We start from the raw sequence: 17,123 nt of genomic DNA on the forward strand, positions 1-17,123 counted from the left end.
CCACTGCTTAACACTATCTCCCTCTGCCGTGTTGCCTCTCTTTACACTAGACTCCTGGGAGTTGTAAATGGTGGAGGAAAGAGTTCCCAAATCCAAGTCCAAAGCCCATGCTCTTCATCACTACAGGCTAGAATCATTTTGGCCACTAGTTCATATTGGGGGAATGATAGGCCAAGTCCTCACTGTGGAGGACTTGAATGTCAGTCAATGGACTTTATTCCCTAAGTTAAAAATTAGTTAAAAAGAACAACTGTTGACCCGTCTTAGATAGGATAACCATTCAACCTAGTTTACCCCTGTTGTTCTGGTATAATTATTAATAGCTTTCCTCTTCACTCTCAAACGTGTCTTGGTCTGTACGGTAGATTGTGGTTAACCTAATCTTGATGCTCTTCAAGGGCTGGCTTGTCTTTTCACTGTTGCAGTACTGGCACATCCGTTTTGGGTGAGAACATAGCTTTCAGCATACCATGAACAGAGGAGTTGGTAAAGAGGCTCGGTATTAAATGCCCTGGCACAAGGCCACCTGGCTGTCCTATCCCTGGGGCTGTGCTTACAACTCTTGACAATAAGAATGGTGGCAGAGGGTAGGCATATTCTTAATCGGTTTCCTTTTAGACATACCTTTGCAAAGTCCATGCTCCTGATTCAGAAATGTCTTTGTGACCCTACAAAGCAGTAGAAAACATGGTTCATGCAGTACCATCACCCTAGTGCCAATTAGTTTTCCAGATACCCCTCAAGAGAATGTTCAGATTCCATTCTTCCCATGACAGAAGAGGCAAAAGCAATATCTTTCACCTCTAGAGTTATGCGTTACAATCCCTGAATCAGAGAATTGGAGCAACTAAACGAACGAGGTCCTCTAAAGCAAGCTGTATGTAAGGCATAATATTTTTTAAAGAAAGTTTTCTGAAAATTTTATAATAGAACTCCTATTCTTAAATATTACCTCTTGGAAGCAAAGATACTGGTCCTATTAACCCTATACTATACTCCTTTTCTCCATTTACTTCACTTAGTTTTTGAAAACCCCAGGTATTTAAATACTCATAAATGAATGAATAGACCTCATAGAAGCTGAAAATGTATTTTTGATATTATGATCATTTTCTTTGAATTTGGGGAGAAGAGATGTTTAATTTTATTTTCTTGAGACAGGATCTCCCTCTGTCATCCATGCTGGAGTGCCATGGCGTGATCACTGCTCACCACACCCTCCGCCTCCAAAGCTCAAGCAATCCTTCCACCTTGTCTCCTGAGTAGTTGGAACTACAGGCATGTACCACTATGCCTGGCTAAGTTTTATATATTTTGTAGAGATGGGATTTTGCTATGTTGCCCAGGCTGGTCTTGAACTCCAGGGCTCAAGCAATCCACCTGCCTTGGCCTCCCGAGGTGCTGGGATTACAGGCATGAGCCACTGCACCCAGCTTATTTCTGTATTTTTTGTAGAGCCTGGGTTTTACCTCTATAAAAAATAACTTTTCAACTAATCTTTAACCTAGGGAATGTTGCAAACCCAGGCTAGTCTTGAACTCCTGGGCTCAAGAGATCCGCCTGCCTCGACCTTCCAAACTGCTGGGATTACAGGCACGAGTCACTGTACACAGCCAAGAGATGCCTTAAATTATGAAGTTTTAGTTTTCACAAGTGTAGTGTCAATTTAAAGGCAGTCACATGTCCGTGCATAATGCACATGATCAGATTTCTTCATCTCTTCATGTGGTTTGCTTGACAGTGAAGTTTTGGATAATAAGTGTTTTTTGTGGATTCTTCTGTAGGTGGAAGATGCTGTGCCTTTTCCCCTGATGGGAAAGCCTTAGCAGTTGGCTTGAACGATGGGAGTTTCCTGGTTGTAAATGCTGACACTGTTGAAGACATGGTCTCTTTCCATCACAGAAAAGAAATGATCTCTGATATTAAGTTTTCAAAAGGTGAAGATGACAGCAGATACTTTTTAAAATAACACAGTCTTGGGACAAAAAACTACAAGAATGAACTATTTAAATGTTTCTTTGACCATTTCCCCACTTTTAAAATACTAAGTTCCTGGAAGTAAATTCCTATATAAGATACTTTGGTGTTAACCCCACATTTTTCTTTATAGATACGGGAAAATACCTTGCCGTGGCATCCCATGATAACTTTGTGGATATTTACAACGTACTTACAAGCAAAAGGGTTGGCATCTGTAAAGGTGCTTCGAGTTATATTACACACATTGACTGGGACTCTAGAGGTAAAGTATGTTGTGGCTTTTAAAATAGAATTTCTGGCCGGGCGCGGTGGCTCAAGCCTGTAATCCCAGCACTTTGGGAGGCCGAGACGGGCGGATCACGAGGTCAGGAGATCGAGACCATCCTGGCTAACACGGTGAAACCCCGTCTCTACTAAAAAATACAAAAAACTAGCCGGGCGAGGTGGCGGGCGCCTGTAGTCCCAGCTACTCGGGAGGCTGAGGCAGGAGAATGGCGGGAACCCGGCAGGCGGAGCTTGCAGTGAGCTGAGATCCAGCCACAGCACTCCAGCCTGGGCGACAGAGCAAGACTCCGTCTCAAAAAAAAATAAAAAAATAAAATAAATAAAAAATAAAATAGAATTTCTGTGTTTAAATAATGTCCATTTATGCATCGTTTCTAGAGAGAATGGCAGTGGAGTATTAGAAATGGGAAAGGGGAACGACTGTAATTTTACAACCCAGAGGCAGCTGCTGCTAACATTTTGAATACTTTTTCCATCTTTTTATGCTTAAGATTATTATTGTCACTATTGATTCAAGCCATTGAGTTTTGAGATGTTTAAAGATACATGATGCCTTTTGTTATCATAGCAAGCCACCACCTCACCTTTAGTTGGGCGTGCTTTCTCCTTGTTTTGGGTCTTCTTTCTCTTTGTCTTGGGTCTCCTCCTTCTCCTCCTGGCTTGTTTCCCTTTTCCACCCAAGACTCCACCTCTTAGAGAACCACCCAAAAAACCTCAAGCAATTTTCCTCCTCCAGCAGAGGTAGAAATCTACATTCAGCCTGCCTAAAGTTTCTCTGCTCTATAAAACTCCCAGCCTACTCCCACCTCCTCCAAGTCATGCCCACAAATGCCATCAGGATTTGTGTTTTTAACAAATCTAGCTTTTATGGTGTTGCAAAGTCTTAAGCTAGCAAATGTGGAGGCTCTGGAAGTGAGTAAGACATGGTTTCTGCTCCCTGTGGAGTTTATAATTGAGTGAGGGAGACATACTCATCCATAAATAATACAAGAGCACAAAGTGGGTATGGTGTGAGTAAGCAGTGGTGAGTCACAGGGGAAGTGGTGAGCAGGGACTCAGAACGGGCCACGGCAGCATTCAGTACCCAGGATGGAACATTGCACTGTAGGGTGAGTCACTGTAAATCCTATCCTCGAGACTCGGCTGGTGTTAAGAGTCTGGAGCAGGCATTTGGGAATGGGCAGCATTCCCGCCTTCAGAGACATTGTAGTCCACTGTGGTAGAAAAGCACCATGCCCAATGTATGCTCTGAGGGAAATCTCCTTGGAGGTAATCCACGGAGCCTCCATAGAGGGAAGTAACCTTTGAGGTTGATCTTGAGAGTCGAGGAGAAATCCACCAGATAGCACAATCAAGGAAGAGCCATTCCAGGCAAGAAGGAATATGGCATATGAAGAGCAAAGGTGGGAAGAACCAGGGGGTGATGAAGAAATAGAAGTGCTGAGTGGCTGAGGGTGTACGGGGAGGGGAATGTGGAGACGCAGGCTGGGATGGAGTAGAAGTTTCATGCTGAACTGTGTACTTGTAGGTACTAGGTAACTCTGAGGGATCTAGAGTGAGGCATTCCCTCCCATCTTGGGGAGAAGACGTGAGCCTGGAGTGGGAGCAGTTAAAATTAATCAGGAGAACGACGATGAAGGCCTCAGCCAAAAACGTATTTCAGAGATGACAGAACATTTTTTTTTTTCAAGTAATTCTTGGAGTAGTGGCCTTAGACCAGGACTTGGAAACCCTTCTGCCCGACAGGTATTTAGTTGTAACTATACTTGCCATACTGGAATTTGGACTTTGTTTCAGCTTTACAGCATTCAGAGGTTTTATACAGTGCAGTAGACAGAGAAGAAAGCATGCAATGCACTGCATTTATACAAGGTAGTACAAGTCCCAACAAGGGCAAAGGGAGATCAGATAAGTCCATTTCGCTTTCATGTCAGGGTAGTGACAGCCGGACACAGTGCCGAGGGCTTCGACCGGCATTTAAGACCAGGCAGGGGACTATGACTTATGTAGGAACTGGTGAGGCCGATGAAAGCAGTTGCTTCTCACACTCTTCTTTGATATTCTCTGCTTTTTTTTTTTAAAAGCAGTGATTTCTCCCTATTTATTATCTTGCTATTCTCTTGCCAGGTAGAATAGGGTGTGATTAACTTTATTTAGAATCCAACACACACACACACACACACACACACACATACACACAAAATACCTGATACAATATGTGAAATCCCATTACCCAGTGACTATTAGGGGTTAAAACCCATTATTGTTTCTATTAGGCAGTGAAGAGTCCAGAGAAAAGAGGGTATATAAAGAGTAAATTTTGACTGGGAAGATTTCTTAATTATTTTGGATTGTAAAATACACATAACAAAAATTTACCATTTTAACCTTTTTTTTTTTTTTTTTTTTTTTTTTGGAGACAGAGTCTCGCTCTGTCGCCCAGGCTGGAGTACAGTGGTGTGATCTTGGCTCACTGCAAGCTCTGCCTCCCGGGTTCACGCCATTCTCCTGCCTCAGCCTCCCTAGAAGCTGAGACTACAGGTGCCCACCAACACGCCCGGTAATTTTTTGTATTTTTAGTAGAGACAGGGTTTCACCATGTTAGCCAGGATGGTCTCGATCTCCTGACCTCGTGATCCACCCACCTCGGCCTCCCAAAGTGCTGGGATTACAGGTGTGAGCCACCGCACCCAGCTCCATTTTAACCATTTTTTTAAGTGTACAGTTCAAGGATGTTAAAAACATTGACACTGTTGTGCAACCATCACTGCCTCTGTTTCACAACTCTTTTTGTCTTGTAAAACTGGAGCTCTATTCCCATTAAATGATAACTTTTCATTTCCCCAGCCCCTGGCATCTACCATTCTACTTTCTGTCTCTATGAATGTAACCACTCTAGGTACCTCATATAAGTGGAATCATACAGTATTTGTCTCTCTATAATGGGCTTATTCCACTTAGCATAATGTCATCAAGATTCCTCCATGTTGTGGTGTGTGTCAGAATTTCCTTCCTTTAAAGACTAAATGTTTCATTTTATGTATAGACCATATTTTGCTTATCTATTTATCTGTTGAGGGGCACCTGTGTGGCTGCCACATTTCAGGCATTGTGAATGATGCTGCTATGAACATGGATGTACAAATATATCTTCAAAACCCTGCTTTCAAGTCTTTGAGGTATATACCCAAGGATGTAATTGCTGAATCATACGGTAGTTCTATTTTTAACCTTTTGAGGAATTACTATACTGTTTTCCATAGCAGCTCTACCATTTTATATTCCTACCAGTTGTACACAAGGGTTCAAATCTCTCCACATCCTTGCCAAAGCTTATTTTATGTGTTTATTTTGATAGTAGCTGTCCTAATGGATGTGAAGTGTATCTCACTGTGGGTTTCATTTGCATTTAAGGAGTTTGTTCTTAATTCTGCAAACGTATGGGCCCTGTGTCAGATGCTAGGGGTATAAAGAGAAGTAAGTCCCAGATAGAAGGCACAAGATCTCAGCCAGGATCGGGGGATGCTGCTGTGGAGGGACCTGGGGAAAGGTCTGTGTAAAGTCTCTCAATATGGAGCCATCACTTGGTGGAAAGAGAAGCAAACCTCCCTATTTCCATAATCCTGCCCAAGGTCAGCCTCCTAGAGCTCAGGAGGCTGAGGGAGGGCACTGGGAGTGAGCAGGAGAGGAGTGGAGTCAAAGGTCTTTGAAAAGCTACCTTGCCTTTCATCATAAGGGTGCCTTCAGTCAGGTGAAAGGATTGGACCAAGTGCTTTCTGTGGATTGAGAGTAGTAGAAACACTTCTGATTTTTAGGGAGGAATTATACCATCTGGAGAATAAGAGAAAGTATGCCTGTGAATCTTGCCTGATCTAACTCCACTAGCCATGAGACATGTGTCATCCTGATATTCCTGCATTCCCGACATCCCAGTCCCCAAAATGCCTGATCTCGAGAATATGCCATGCTGCCTCAAGACCAGCCTGGCTTTCACAGCAGGGGCCTCCAGGGTCTGGCAAGGTTGAGAGCAGAAATTAGAAGCAGGGATCTGTTTCATGCCTTTGATCCTGTTGAAAATAGTGAAAGCATTTGCCAGAGCCAACTGGCTTCTCAGCGGCAGGGATGGCACAGCCGCCAGCCTCAGCAGCCTCTTGTGCCCATGGCAACTATAGGTCCTTGGAAAACCAAAAAGTGCATTGGGCTTTTGCAGGAACATCAGCTACCCCTGAATGAAAGCTCCAGCATGGAATACTTGAGAAAGAAAAAATGTATGGAGGGAGAGAACACGTAGAAAGGATATTTTCTAAATGCTGTAAGTTCATTTCTAGAAATAACAGGCTGTAACATCCTTTACAAATTAACAATTTGAAGGCTGGGCGTGGTGGCTCACACCTGTATTCCCAGCACTTTGGGAGGCTGAGGTGGGTAACCTAAGGTCAGGAGTTTGAGACCAGCCTGGCCAACATGGTGAAACCCCATCTCTACTAAAAATACAAAAATCAGCCAGGTATGGTGGCGGGTGCCTGTAATCCCAGCTTCTTGGGAGGCCGAGGCAGGAGAATCGCTTGAACTGGGAGACAGAGGTGGCAGTGAGCCGAGATCGCACCACTGCACTCCAGCCTGGATAACAGAGTGAGACTCTGTCTCAAAAAATAATAATAAATAAAATAAAAATGACAATTTGAGCCATAATAGCACATTTCATTCCCATTTTTATTGCAAATGGCCTGATATTTGGTACATTTAGTACCAATTGTTGGAATTAGTCTAACTTGTAAATTATATAGCAGCCGGGGTGATGTATGTGGATCACTTTGTGGGCTGCAAAGCTCTATGGTACCTGCAAGGTGTGTGATGTAAGGACATGGGTGTCTCAGCTTTTAATCTGTGCGAACAGATATTTCCAGTGAATAAAAATGTGATTCTGAAAGAATAGGATTACTGTTTTTGTAGAGCAATTATAAATGCATTAAACAGAGTTTTTGTTCTTGATTCTGCTCCTCGCCCTCAGAATATTTCAGTGGTGATAGAGAGACAGCAGGCAGAGAGAAAAAGGAGCGGTGACCTAAATATTTCCTTATGCTTAAAAAATGTGTATTAGCAGCAGTAAAGAAAATTTTGGTTTAAAAAAAAATCGTTCCTTCCTCATAGAAGATTAGCTTTTTGGTTTGGTTTTTTCTTCTTCACATCCTTGATTGCAAAGAACAGAAACCCATCAACCAGCTTAAACTTTCTTTTTTTTTTTTGAGACAGGATCCCACTCCGTCACCCAGGTTGGAGTGCTGTGGCACAATCTCAGATCACTGCAATCTGTGCCTCCTGGGCTCAAGAGACACTCTCACATCAGCTTCCCAAGCAGCTGAGGCCACAGGTGCCCGCCACTATGCCCAGCTAATTTTTTTTTTTTCTGTATTTTTAGTAAATATGGGCTTTCACTATGTTGCCCAGGCTAGAAACCGGCTTAAATTTTAAAATAATAATAAAAGATGAGTTTATTGGAAAGATACGGAGATACTTTATAGAATCCAAGAGCAGGAAACAGTCTGCCAAGGAACTAACTTTAGGAATGAACTAAAAAACGCACAGGAACCAAGCAAGCAGTTCCTCTCCACTCCTCTCCCACTCTTAGGCAGCGAGTTTCAGTATCCACTGCTCTTCTCGGTCTTACCTCTGCCTATGACCCCTCTCTCTGCACAAGCGGCCTTTCTCTACCTCATCTGCACATGGCCAGTCTCAGCTGCCCCAAAATGCCACCCACAGGCCCAAAGTCCACATCTTATCCCGGTAGGCACCAGCTGATTCAGCCTCTTGGATTCCAATTTCCCAAGAGAATTTGATTACCCAGCCCGGTGTGAGCCTTGCCCCTCCATGGTCAACGTCTGCCCCCAGAGTACAAACATGACCACGGAGGCAGTTCTCAGGGAAGGGGCATGGGCTACATGGGGACCCTACGAGCTGTCTGCAACGCTATCCAGCACTTCTGGTACTTGTCTATGTGTTTAGATTCTCAACTATTTTTGCTATCATAAATTACCTCACTGAGAGATTTTTCTCGTTTTTGGTTTTAAGTGAAGTACGATCTTTGAAACTATGGTGTAAAGTAAGTTGTTGGGATTTATCTGAGGATTACAGTCCTCTGAGTTATTTTAGTATCTCATGGCCAAACATCATCTAAAATTAGCTGTATTCAAAGAATGTGTTCACTGAATACTTTAACTGTTTGTCCACATGCTTTGTCATTTGCAGTCACTTTTGAGTGTCCTAAAAATAGAATTACTTTACAGTATTGGTTACTCATTTTCTTATAATTCTAAATAGCCAAAGGTAACTAACTCCCTTTTTTCTTTTCTCACTTACATATATTCAGCCATAAAGTCAGAAGATGTGCCCATTTCAGAGTACACATTTTCAAATACATTTGCTCCAAGTCAAGGAAAAATCCCCTAATGTTATCATTCACCAAATTAGAAATGATTACAGTTGTCATTTAGAAATGAGAGAACCTTATTTTTAGTCATATAGAAGTAGATCTACAGCTTCTTAAGATTAGCCAAGCTAGGCTGGGCATGGTGGCTCACTCCTATAATCCTAGCACTTTGGGAGGCCAAGGTGGGCGGATCACCTGAGGTCAGGAGTTCAAGACCACCCTGGCCAACATGATGAATCCCTGTCTCTACTAAAAATACAACAATTAGCCAAGTGTGGTGGTGGGTGCCTGTAATCCCAGCTACTCGGAAGGCTGAGGCAAGAGAATTGCTTGAACTCAAGAGGCGGAGGTTGCAGTGAGCTGAGATTATACCATTGCACTCCAGTCTGGGAAACAGAGCAAGACACCATCTCAAAAAAAAAAAAAAAAAAAAAATTAGCCAAGCTAGATTTCAGATAAAGTTGGTGCCTATTTAAGTGCTAAAGAACATGATTAAACCGAAAAGTTCTTATTTTGGTATTATTTTTCTAAGAAAGATATTTCAAGACTACTAGATATGCCATAGTTATGGGGAAGAAACAAAAGGAGAAATATTATGTATATGTATACTGAATTATTCATAGGTGAAAGATTATGATGTCTGAAATTTGCTTCAAAATAATCTAGGGTGGAGGTTCATGAAACAGGCTTGGCCATGTGTTAATAGCTGTTGAGGCTAGACAGCGGGCATCCAGGAGTTCTTTGTACTCTTCTATACGTGTTTGAAACTTTCCATAATATTTTTAAAATGCCAAAAATACTGAAACATATATACCTTGAGTCATTTACATTTTAAGCCTTACAAGATTGTTGCCATTGTAGGAGGAGAATTAGGAAATCTAACCTTTTTCAACATCAAATCCAAGATTATAATTGTGCATCAGACTGAAAGACTATTTTTGCCCAACATTTTCTTTGGGGAAAGTCCTGGATTTCTTGTCAAATTTTCAAGTAGGACCAGAGGGTGGGGAAGGAATGAGCATTTATAGTTTATTTTGTGTGTTCTGTTTCTGGCTTTAAAGGCAAACTTAGAATTCAGGCCGAAGTAAATGTGAATGACCACAATAAGCGATTTAATTCTAATTGCCATAACCTTCCAATGCCATATTCTTGCCAACGCAGTTTGCTGAGAGGCAACTGGGAAAAAGAGGGGGAAAACTGATTTTTCTCAGGCTTTGGAAAACTATGTTTTCAGTGCAGCAGAATAGAAGATATCAAACTTTATTCTTCTGTTATTTGAATGATGTTCAAGGTCAAATTTTATGAAGTCCATATTCTGAAAATCACAGCTTTGGGGTTTGTACCACATCATGTAATTGGCGGTACATGCCCTTCTGAATAATTCAAAATGTATTTACTCAATTTATGAGACTTTGATTAAAATGAATAAAAATAGCAGCACCCATGCTTCTCATTTTATAATAAAGAGTTAAAGTCAGAGTTTAATTGTCTCTCTACTTCATTCTTTCGTAACAGGAAAATTATTGCAAGTTAATTCAGGTGCCAAAGAACAACTTTTTTTTGAAGCTCCAAGAGGCAAACGGCATATAATAAGACCTTCAGAGGTAACAATCATACACAAAGATTTTTTAAGATATTTTGTGAAGATTTAATATGTGCATTTTAATAAAACCTATCACGTTAACTACTAATATGTATTATATTTAGTATACCTTTAAACTTGATCATGTCTTAAATCTGATTGCTTAATCTGGTTTCCAGGTTCCCGGAACATAGGGACTTATCACACCGCTGGTGGAGCAATGTACAGTTGATGCTCTGCTTAATTTTTCTCTGCCTGAAGACAATGAATAAGCTAACAATTTGGATGTTATATATTCCTTTTTCCATTTGACATGTCATTTTGTGCAAAGCTTTTTATGAACATACATTTTGAAACATATTTTCTCAATGTTTATTTGTAATTATGATTATTATCTATAACAACAGTTTTTGTTGTTGTTGTTGTTGTTGTTTTTTGAGGTGGAGTGTTGCTCTTTTGCCCAGGCTGGAGTACAGTGGCGCCATCTTGGCTAACTGCAACCTCTCCCTCCCAGGTTAATGAGATTCTCTCACCACAGCCTCCCGAGTAGCTGGGATTATAGGCATCTGCCACACACCCAGCTAATTTTTTAATTTTATTCTTTTAGTAGAGATGGGGTTTCCCCATGTTGGCCAGGCTGATCTCAAACTCCTAACCTCAGGTGATCCTCCCACATCGGCCTCCCAACATGCTGGGATTACAGATGTGAGCCACCGTACCCAGCCTGGAAATTATTTTTTTGAGACGAAAACAATCTGCAATCTGACCATTGTGTTGTATCAAACTGTTTTCTTTTTTCTATGTTTCCTCATGTCCTTAGCTACATACATCATTTTTTAATTGCTGAAATCAAAGCCTAGATAAAATTTTTGAATTCCTAAACTAACACCCTCTTGAAAGCTAGATAGATGCCTTTTGTAGACATGTACCTCTTTCACGGTGTACACATAACGAGCCCTGGTCTAAGTGTTGACGAGGATGAAGAAATATTGCTTCCTTAGAGGAAAAGGAGGTAAGGGTATGCCACTGAGTGGCAGGCATCTGTCTCTCCCTCGCTTCAGTTTGCCAGTATCTTAAACCATCCCAGTATTGTAAGGTTCTCCCAAAGACATTTGGACATGTGTACATTAGCATTTTCATTGTTTGTAAAGGAAGTATATGTGTAGTACTTTAAAAATATACATTGTCATAGATCATGGCATTGTATTAATGGAAATTGTTCATTGAGAAATTTTGATCTCACTCCCCTCCCCAGTTCCAATTTATTTGTCTCTGATCAGTCCTCTTTTTAACTTTTTTATATAGAGGAGCTTTTATGGCCTTGAGTAAGAGATATTTTTAATTATGTCATTTATTCACTGGTCATTTGTTGACTGCCAGATACTTTATATATCTTTATTTTTTATTTTAATTTCAGCTTTTATTTTAGATTCGGGGAGTTACATGTGTAGGTTTATTACATGGGTCTATTGTATGACACTGAGGATTGGCATACAAATGATGGCATCACCCAGGTAGTAAGCACAGTTCCCAGGAGATAGTGTTTTAGCCTTTGCCTCCTCCTCTCTCTGCCCCCCAGTAGTCCCCAGTGTCTATTGTTTCCACCTTCCTGTCCGTGTGTACCCAATGCTTTGTTCCCACTTATGAGAACATGTGGTATTTGGTATTTTGTTCCTGCATTAATTCTCTTAATATAATGGCCTCTAGCTACATCCATGTTGCTGCAAAGAACATGATTTCATTATTTTTTATGGCTGCATAGTATTCCATGGTGTATACGTACCACATTTCCTTTATCAGTTGGTCACTGTTGGGCATCTTGGTTGATTCCATATCTTTGCTATTGTGAATAGTGCTGCAATGAACGTATGAGTACATGTGTCTTTTTGGTAGAACAATTCATTTTCCTTTGGGTATGTACCCAGTAATGGTATTACTGAGTAGAATGGTAGTTCTTTAAGTTATTTGAGAAATCTCCAAACTGCTTTCCACAGAGGCTAAACTAATTTACATTCCCACCAGCAGTGAATAAGCATTCCCTTTACTCTTCAGTCTTACCAGATTCTGTTATTTTTTTTTACTTTTAATAATAGCCATTCTGAATGGTGTGAGATGGCATCTTGTGGCTTTGATTAGCATTTCTCCAATGATTGGTGATAAACATTTTTTCATGTTTGTTGGCTACTTGTATGTCTTCTTTTGAGAAGAATCTGTTCATATCTTTTGCCCACTTTTTTTTTTTTTTAAGACCCTTTTTTAAGGGTCTTGCTGTATCACCCAGGCTGGAGTGTAGTGGCACCATCACGGCTCACTGTAGCCTCGATTTTCTGGGCTTAAGTGATCCTCCTGCCTCAGCCTCCCGAGTAGGTGAGACCGTAGATGCACACCACCATGCCCAGGTAATTTTTGTATAATAGTTTTAGTAGAGCCAGGGTTTTGCCGTGTTGCTCAGGCTGGTCTCCAACTCCTGTTGCCCACTTTTTAATGGGGTTGTTTTTTTACCTGTTGACTTCAGTTCCTTTTAGATTCTGGATATTAGACCCTTTTCAGATGCATAGGTTGCAGATGTTTTCTCCCATTCTGTAGGTTGGCTTTTTTCTCCGTTGATGTTTTCTTTTGCTATGTGGAAGCCCTTTAGTTAATTAAACTTGTCAAGTCTCACTTGTCAATTTTTGTTTTTGTTACAATTGCTTTTGAGGACTTAGTCATAAATGCTTTCCCAAGGCCAATGTCCAGCATGGTATTTCCTAGGTTTTCTTCTAGGATTCTTGTAATTTGAGGTGTTACATTTAAATCTCTAATCTGTCTTGAGTTAATTTTTGTATATGGTGAAATGGGGGTGGGGGGGTGCAGTTTCATTCTTCTGCGTATGACTAGCCAGTTGTCCCAGCACCATTTATTTAACAGAGAGTCCTTTCCCCATTGCTTATTTTTGTTGACTTTGTCGAAGATCAGATGATTATAGCTGTGCAGCTTTATTTCTGGATTCTGTATTCCATTGGCCTGTATGTCTTTTTATACCAGTACCAGTCTGTTTTGGTTACTGTAGCCTTGTAGTGTAGTTTGAAGTCCAGTAAAATGATACCTCTGGCTTTGTTCTTTTTGCTTAGAAATGCTTTGGCCCAGGCTCTTTTTTGGCTCCATGCAAATTTCAGAATATATACACCTATATTTTAATCCTCATAACAGTTTTACCTTAATAGTTGTCAATCTGGTTTTACAGATAAGGAAACTAAGGCTCTGTGAGGGCAAAAGATCCACAGCACTGTGATCTCAACCCAGAGACATCTGTCCATGAAGCCTCTCAGTTTCTCCTGTGGATTTAAGCATCATTTCACATCACTTCAGCTGTACTTTCCCTTCCTGTTTTAATGCCCCCAAATAAGTATACTAAAATGAAATGTAATTTAACAAAATGGTAGAGGAAGATGAGGCTGGCTTGGAACAGATGAGCAATTATTATATAAAAGAATATGCACAAGAGGAAAATTAATGTTATAATGCTCCCCAAAGTGACAGGCGCTTGCTCTGAAGAGTTAATTTGTTACCCCATGGTGCACATTTGTTACTCCAGAGGCTGATTCGTGATGATGTTGGTTGCAAGTCCCTCCAGCTGATGCTTTCTTGGCCAACTTACCTAGTGGTGCCAAGGCCCTTCGACTGAGCATGAGGGATTTTGGAAAATCTTTTTCAAATAAGCAATTTTTTTTTTAAGAAACAATCATGGTAAACTAATACAAAGCTTACCCAGCAAATTGTTAAAATATGACAAATGTTAAAATGCCTATTTCAAATCCATCTGATACAAACGGTACAGTTAAAGCAGCACCATATTGGGAGGCAAAGTCTCTGGAGCAAACCTCCTGCTTCGGCTTCCTAAGTATACTGTGACTGCAGTGATGTAACCTCTCTGTGGGCCTCAGTTGCTTCCTTTGCAAAATGATAACATACCTACCTGAGGCAAGGTGCTGAGGAAGGGATCCTTTGAGGACTCTCCTTCTATCTTAGTTCCAGCATTTTTAACAAGTTTATTTAACCCTTTTGCATTGATGGATTATAGATATAATTCTTAATGCTCCATTTTAAGTGCAGTTTCTGTAGCTTCCAGCAAGTTAGACATTTGCTTCCCCTGGAGAGTACGGTGTCCTGATCTGGCCAGTGGTGTTGTGTTGTGGTATCTGCCAGGGGAGCAATACCAGCTCCCTTTCCTTTCCTGCTGGGATAAGGAGGCCAGCATCACTGTGGGGATTGCAAGTGGACTAGGAGATGGAATCTAGAATTTGGAAGGGAGTCAATGGCCAAAAGCCCGCTTCCAGAACCAGCAAGGGATGGTTCCCTGCTTCTCTTCCTGTGAAGGTTAGGTTAGAACATCATAAGGGGTTGAGGGACTCTACTTCTAAAACTGAGATGATTTCTGGGGGAACCACCTTGAGTCACCTCAGTCTGTGTTCCTACCTGAGGCCCCCAAGTCACAGGACCAGATGCAGAATTTTTGTTCCACTTCTGTGTGCCTCCAAAAGAAACACACAAGATTAAATGAGGAGAAATTTGAGTGACCAACAAATGTATAGCATCTTACCATGTTGTGACTAAAACTCCTGGCTGCATCTTTATCTTGTAATTTCTCTTCTAAGCAATAACAACAAGCAGAGATTAGGCAAGGTACATTAGCAGCATGCAAAGCAGTTTCAGATTGAAAAGGAGAGCTCTGGGCTTTAATTTTAGCTACAGTTCTCTAATTTCTTACACTCCTTCTGAACAGTGCTTTTTCTAAAGAAACTGGAATATTAAGGTGTAATAGCAGATCTTGAATGAAAGTAAATGAGACAAAATCTCCCAGGAAAGCCATAATGTTGTTATTGTCTATTATTGTTTTAAGTAAATGGAAATAAAACCCTCAATCTTACCAGGATTAACCTATAAAAATTACAAATATTCTAGCCAAGAATTTCAGACAAAACAGTTTTAAAGGATAAAAGATTCATGGCAATACAATATGAACAGCTCTTTGGATTTTTACAGTAGTCTCTCGAGAGCATACAGGATATTAAGCTTGCTGCAGAATCTTATTACTTTTTCCTCCAAGGAAGCAGTCATTTTTTTTTAAGTTCTGTCTAGTAACTTCTTAAAATAATTTGCTAAATGATCATCTCCATTGATCAGCCTAGCTTAGTGATTCTCAACTGGGAGCAATTTTGCTTCCCAGGAACATTTGGCAATGCCTGGGGACAAGGGTATGCTACTGGCATCCACTGGGTGGAGACCAGGGATGCTCTAAACATCCTGACATGCACAGCACAGTCCCAACAACATAATTTTCAAGCCTAAGACATCAGTGCTGGGGTTGGGGAATCTGGATCCAGCTTATGGCTTATACAGTGATAAATGTCTAGTTAAGAACTAAAATACCTTATTATTGTCAAATTTCCACAATTTCAAAATGTTCATTTTATCTAGAGAAAAACACTTGGCTATTTGACTGCAGTGTTGGTTTCTTAATGCAAATAACCACTTTAAATATGCAACTTAGAATTTGTGTACCTCAGCACTCAACAAAAATGCCTGTTGTTGTCAAAGTAATTTAGAATTACTCAGGTGCAAACTGTTTCTTTTAAATAAAACAAACTAGGTTGTGCAAAAATATAATTCCCTTTCGTTCTTTTTCAGATTGAGAAGATACAGTGGGACACATGGACCTGTGTCCTGGGGCCCACCTGTGAGGGAATCTGGCCAGCACATAGCGATATAACTGACGTAAATGCTGCCAGTCTTACCAAAGACTGTTCCCTTTTAGCCACTGGAGATGATTTTGGTTTTGTTAAGCTTTTCTCATATCCCGTCAAGGTAATATTGCATGTTTATTGTCTTTACTTGCTCAGTCTCATTAATAACCTTAAATCTGTCTATTGTATCTAAGTGCATTTTTTAAAATTTGAAGTCATAAGCAGTTCATATTATCGGAGTATTATTTATGCTGTATAAAAACCTCCCTGACATTGTGTTTGAGTGACTAATTTCAGTGCAGTTCTCACGGCATAGAATTCTACCTTGAAAGGCCTTTAGTGGTCACCAAATCCAACATCTCACAAACTGCAAAGTAAGTGTTAACTTTACAACCTCTCAGACCAGTGCCTTTCTAACTTTTATTAGGATACTTCCACAGATGAGGAACTTAATACCACACAGCAGCCCAACTGATTTTTAAATACCTCCAATTATTAAAACGTTTTCCTCTGTGTTGAGCTGAATTCTTTACTTTCCTTTTTTTTTTTTTTTTTTGTACAGTGGCATGATCTCAGCTGATTGCAACCTCCGCCTCCCGGATTCAGGCAATTCCCTGCTTCAGCCTTGCGAGTAGCTGGGATTACAGGCACCTGCCACCATGCCACACTAATTTTTGTATTTTTAGTAGAGACAGAGTTTCACCATCTTGACCAGGCTGGTTTTGAACTCCTGACCTTGTGATCCACCAGCCTTGGCCTCCCAAAGTGCTGAGATTACAGGCATGAGCCACTGTGCCTGGCCTCTTTTCTTTTTAAATACTGTTCTACCTTCTGAACCATCATTAAACAATTCCATTCCTCTAACAGCCATCATCTTTAGTAAGATCACATTTGACCCCCTGAAGTCTCACTTTTTTTCCAGCCTAACATTTCTAGTTCCTTCAGCCGTTTCCCATATTCCATGGCTTACAGCTGTCCCCTCCCTTTAAGCACACTGCAGTTTATCAGTTCTTCCTTCAACTGTCTCATCTAGAACTGTATTCAGTGTTTCAGTTGTAATCTGATCAGGTCAGAGCACAGTGGGACTGCTACCTTCTTGGTTTTGATGTTTACATTTGTATTAAAT

General features: G+C 40.7%; 1 protein-coding gene across 4 annotated transcripts in view; it reads left to right on the top strand.

The window, feature by feature from the left end:
• Nucleotides 1-17,123, top strand: part of EML6 (EMAP like 6) — a 254,910-nt gene that overhangs the window by 184,561 nt on the left and 53,226 nt on the right. For all 4 annotated transcript variants that reach the window (XM_003908660.5, XM_017947530.3, XM_031655162.1 and 1 more), the window contains exons 23-26: nt 1,785-1,937; nt 2,111-2,242; nt 10,208-10,296; nt 15,942-16,118. In XM_003908660.5, coding sequence (XP_003908709.5) covers nt 1,785-1,937; nt 2,111-2,242; nt 10,208-10,296; nt 15,942-16,118 — 551 coding nt within the window. The remainder of the gene's footprint in view (nt 1-1,784; nt 1,938-2,110; nt 2,243-10,207; nt 10,297-15,941; nt 16,119-17,123) is intronic.

Source organism: Papio anubis, chromosome 14, assembly GCF_008728515.1.
Source record: "Papio anubis isolate 15944 chromosome 14, Panubis1.0, whole genome shotgun sequence".
NCBI classification, from domain to species: domain Eukaryota; kingdom Metazoa; phylum Chordata; class Mammalia; order Primates; family Cercopithecidae; genus Papio; species Papio anubis.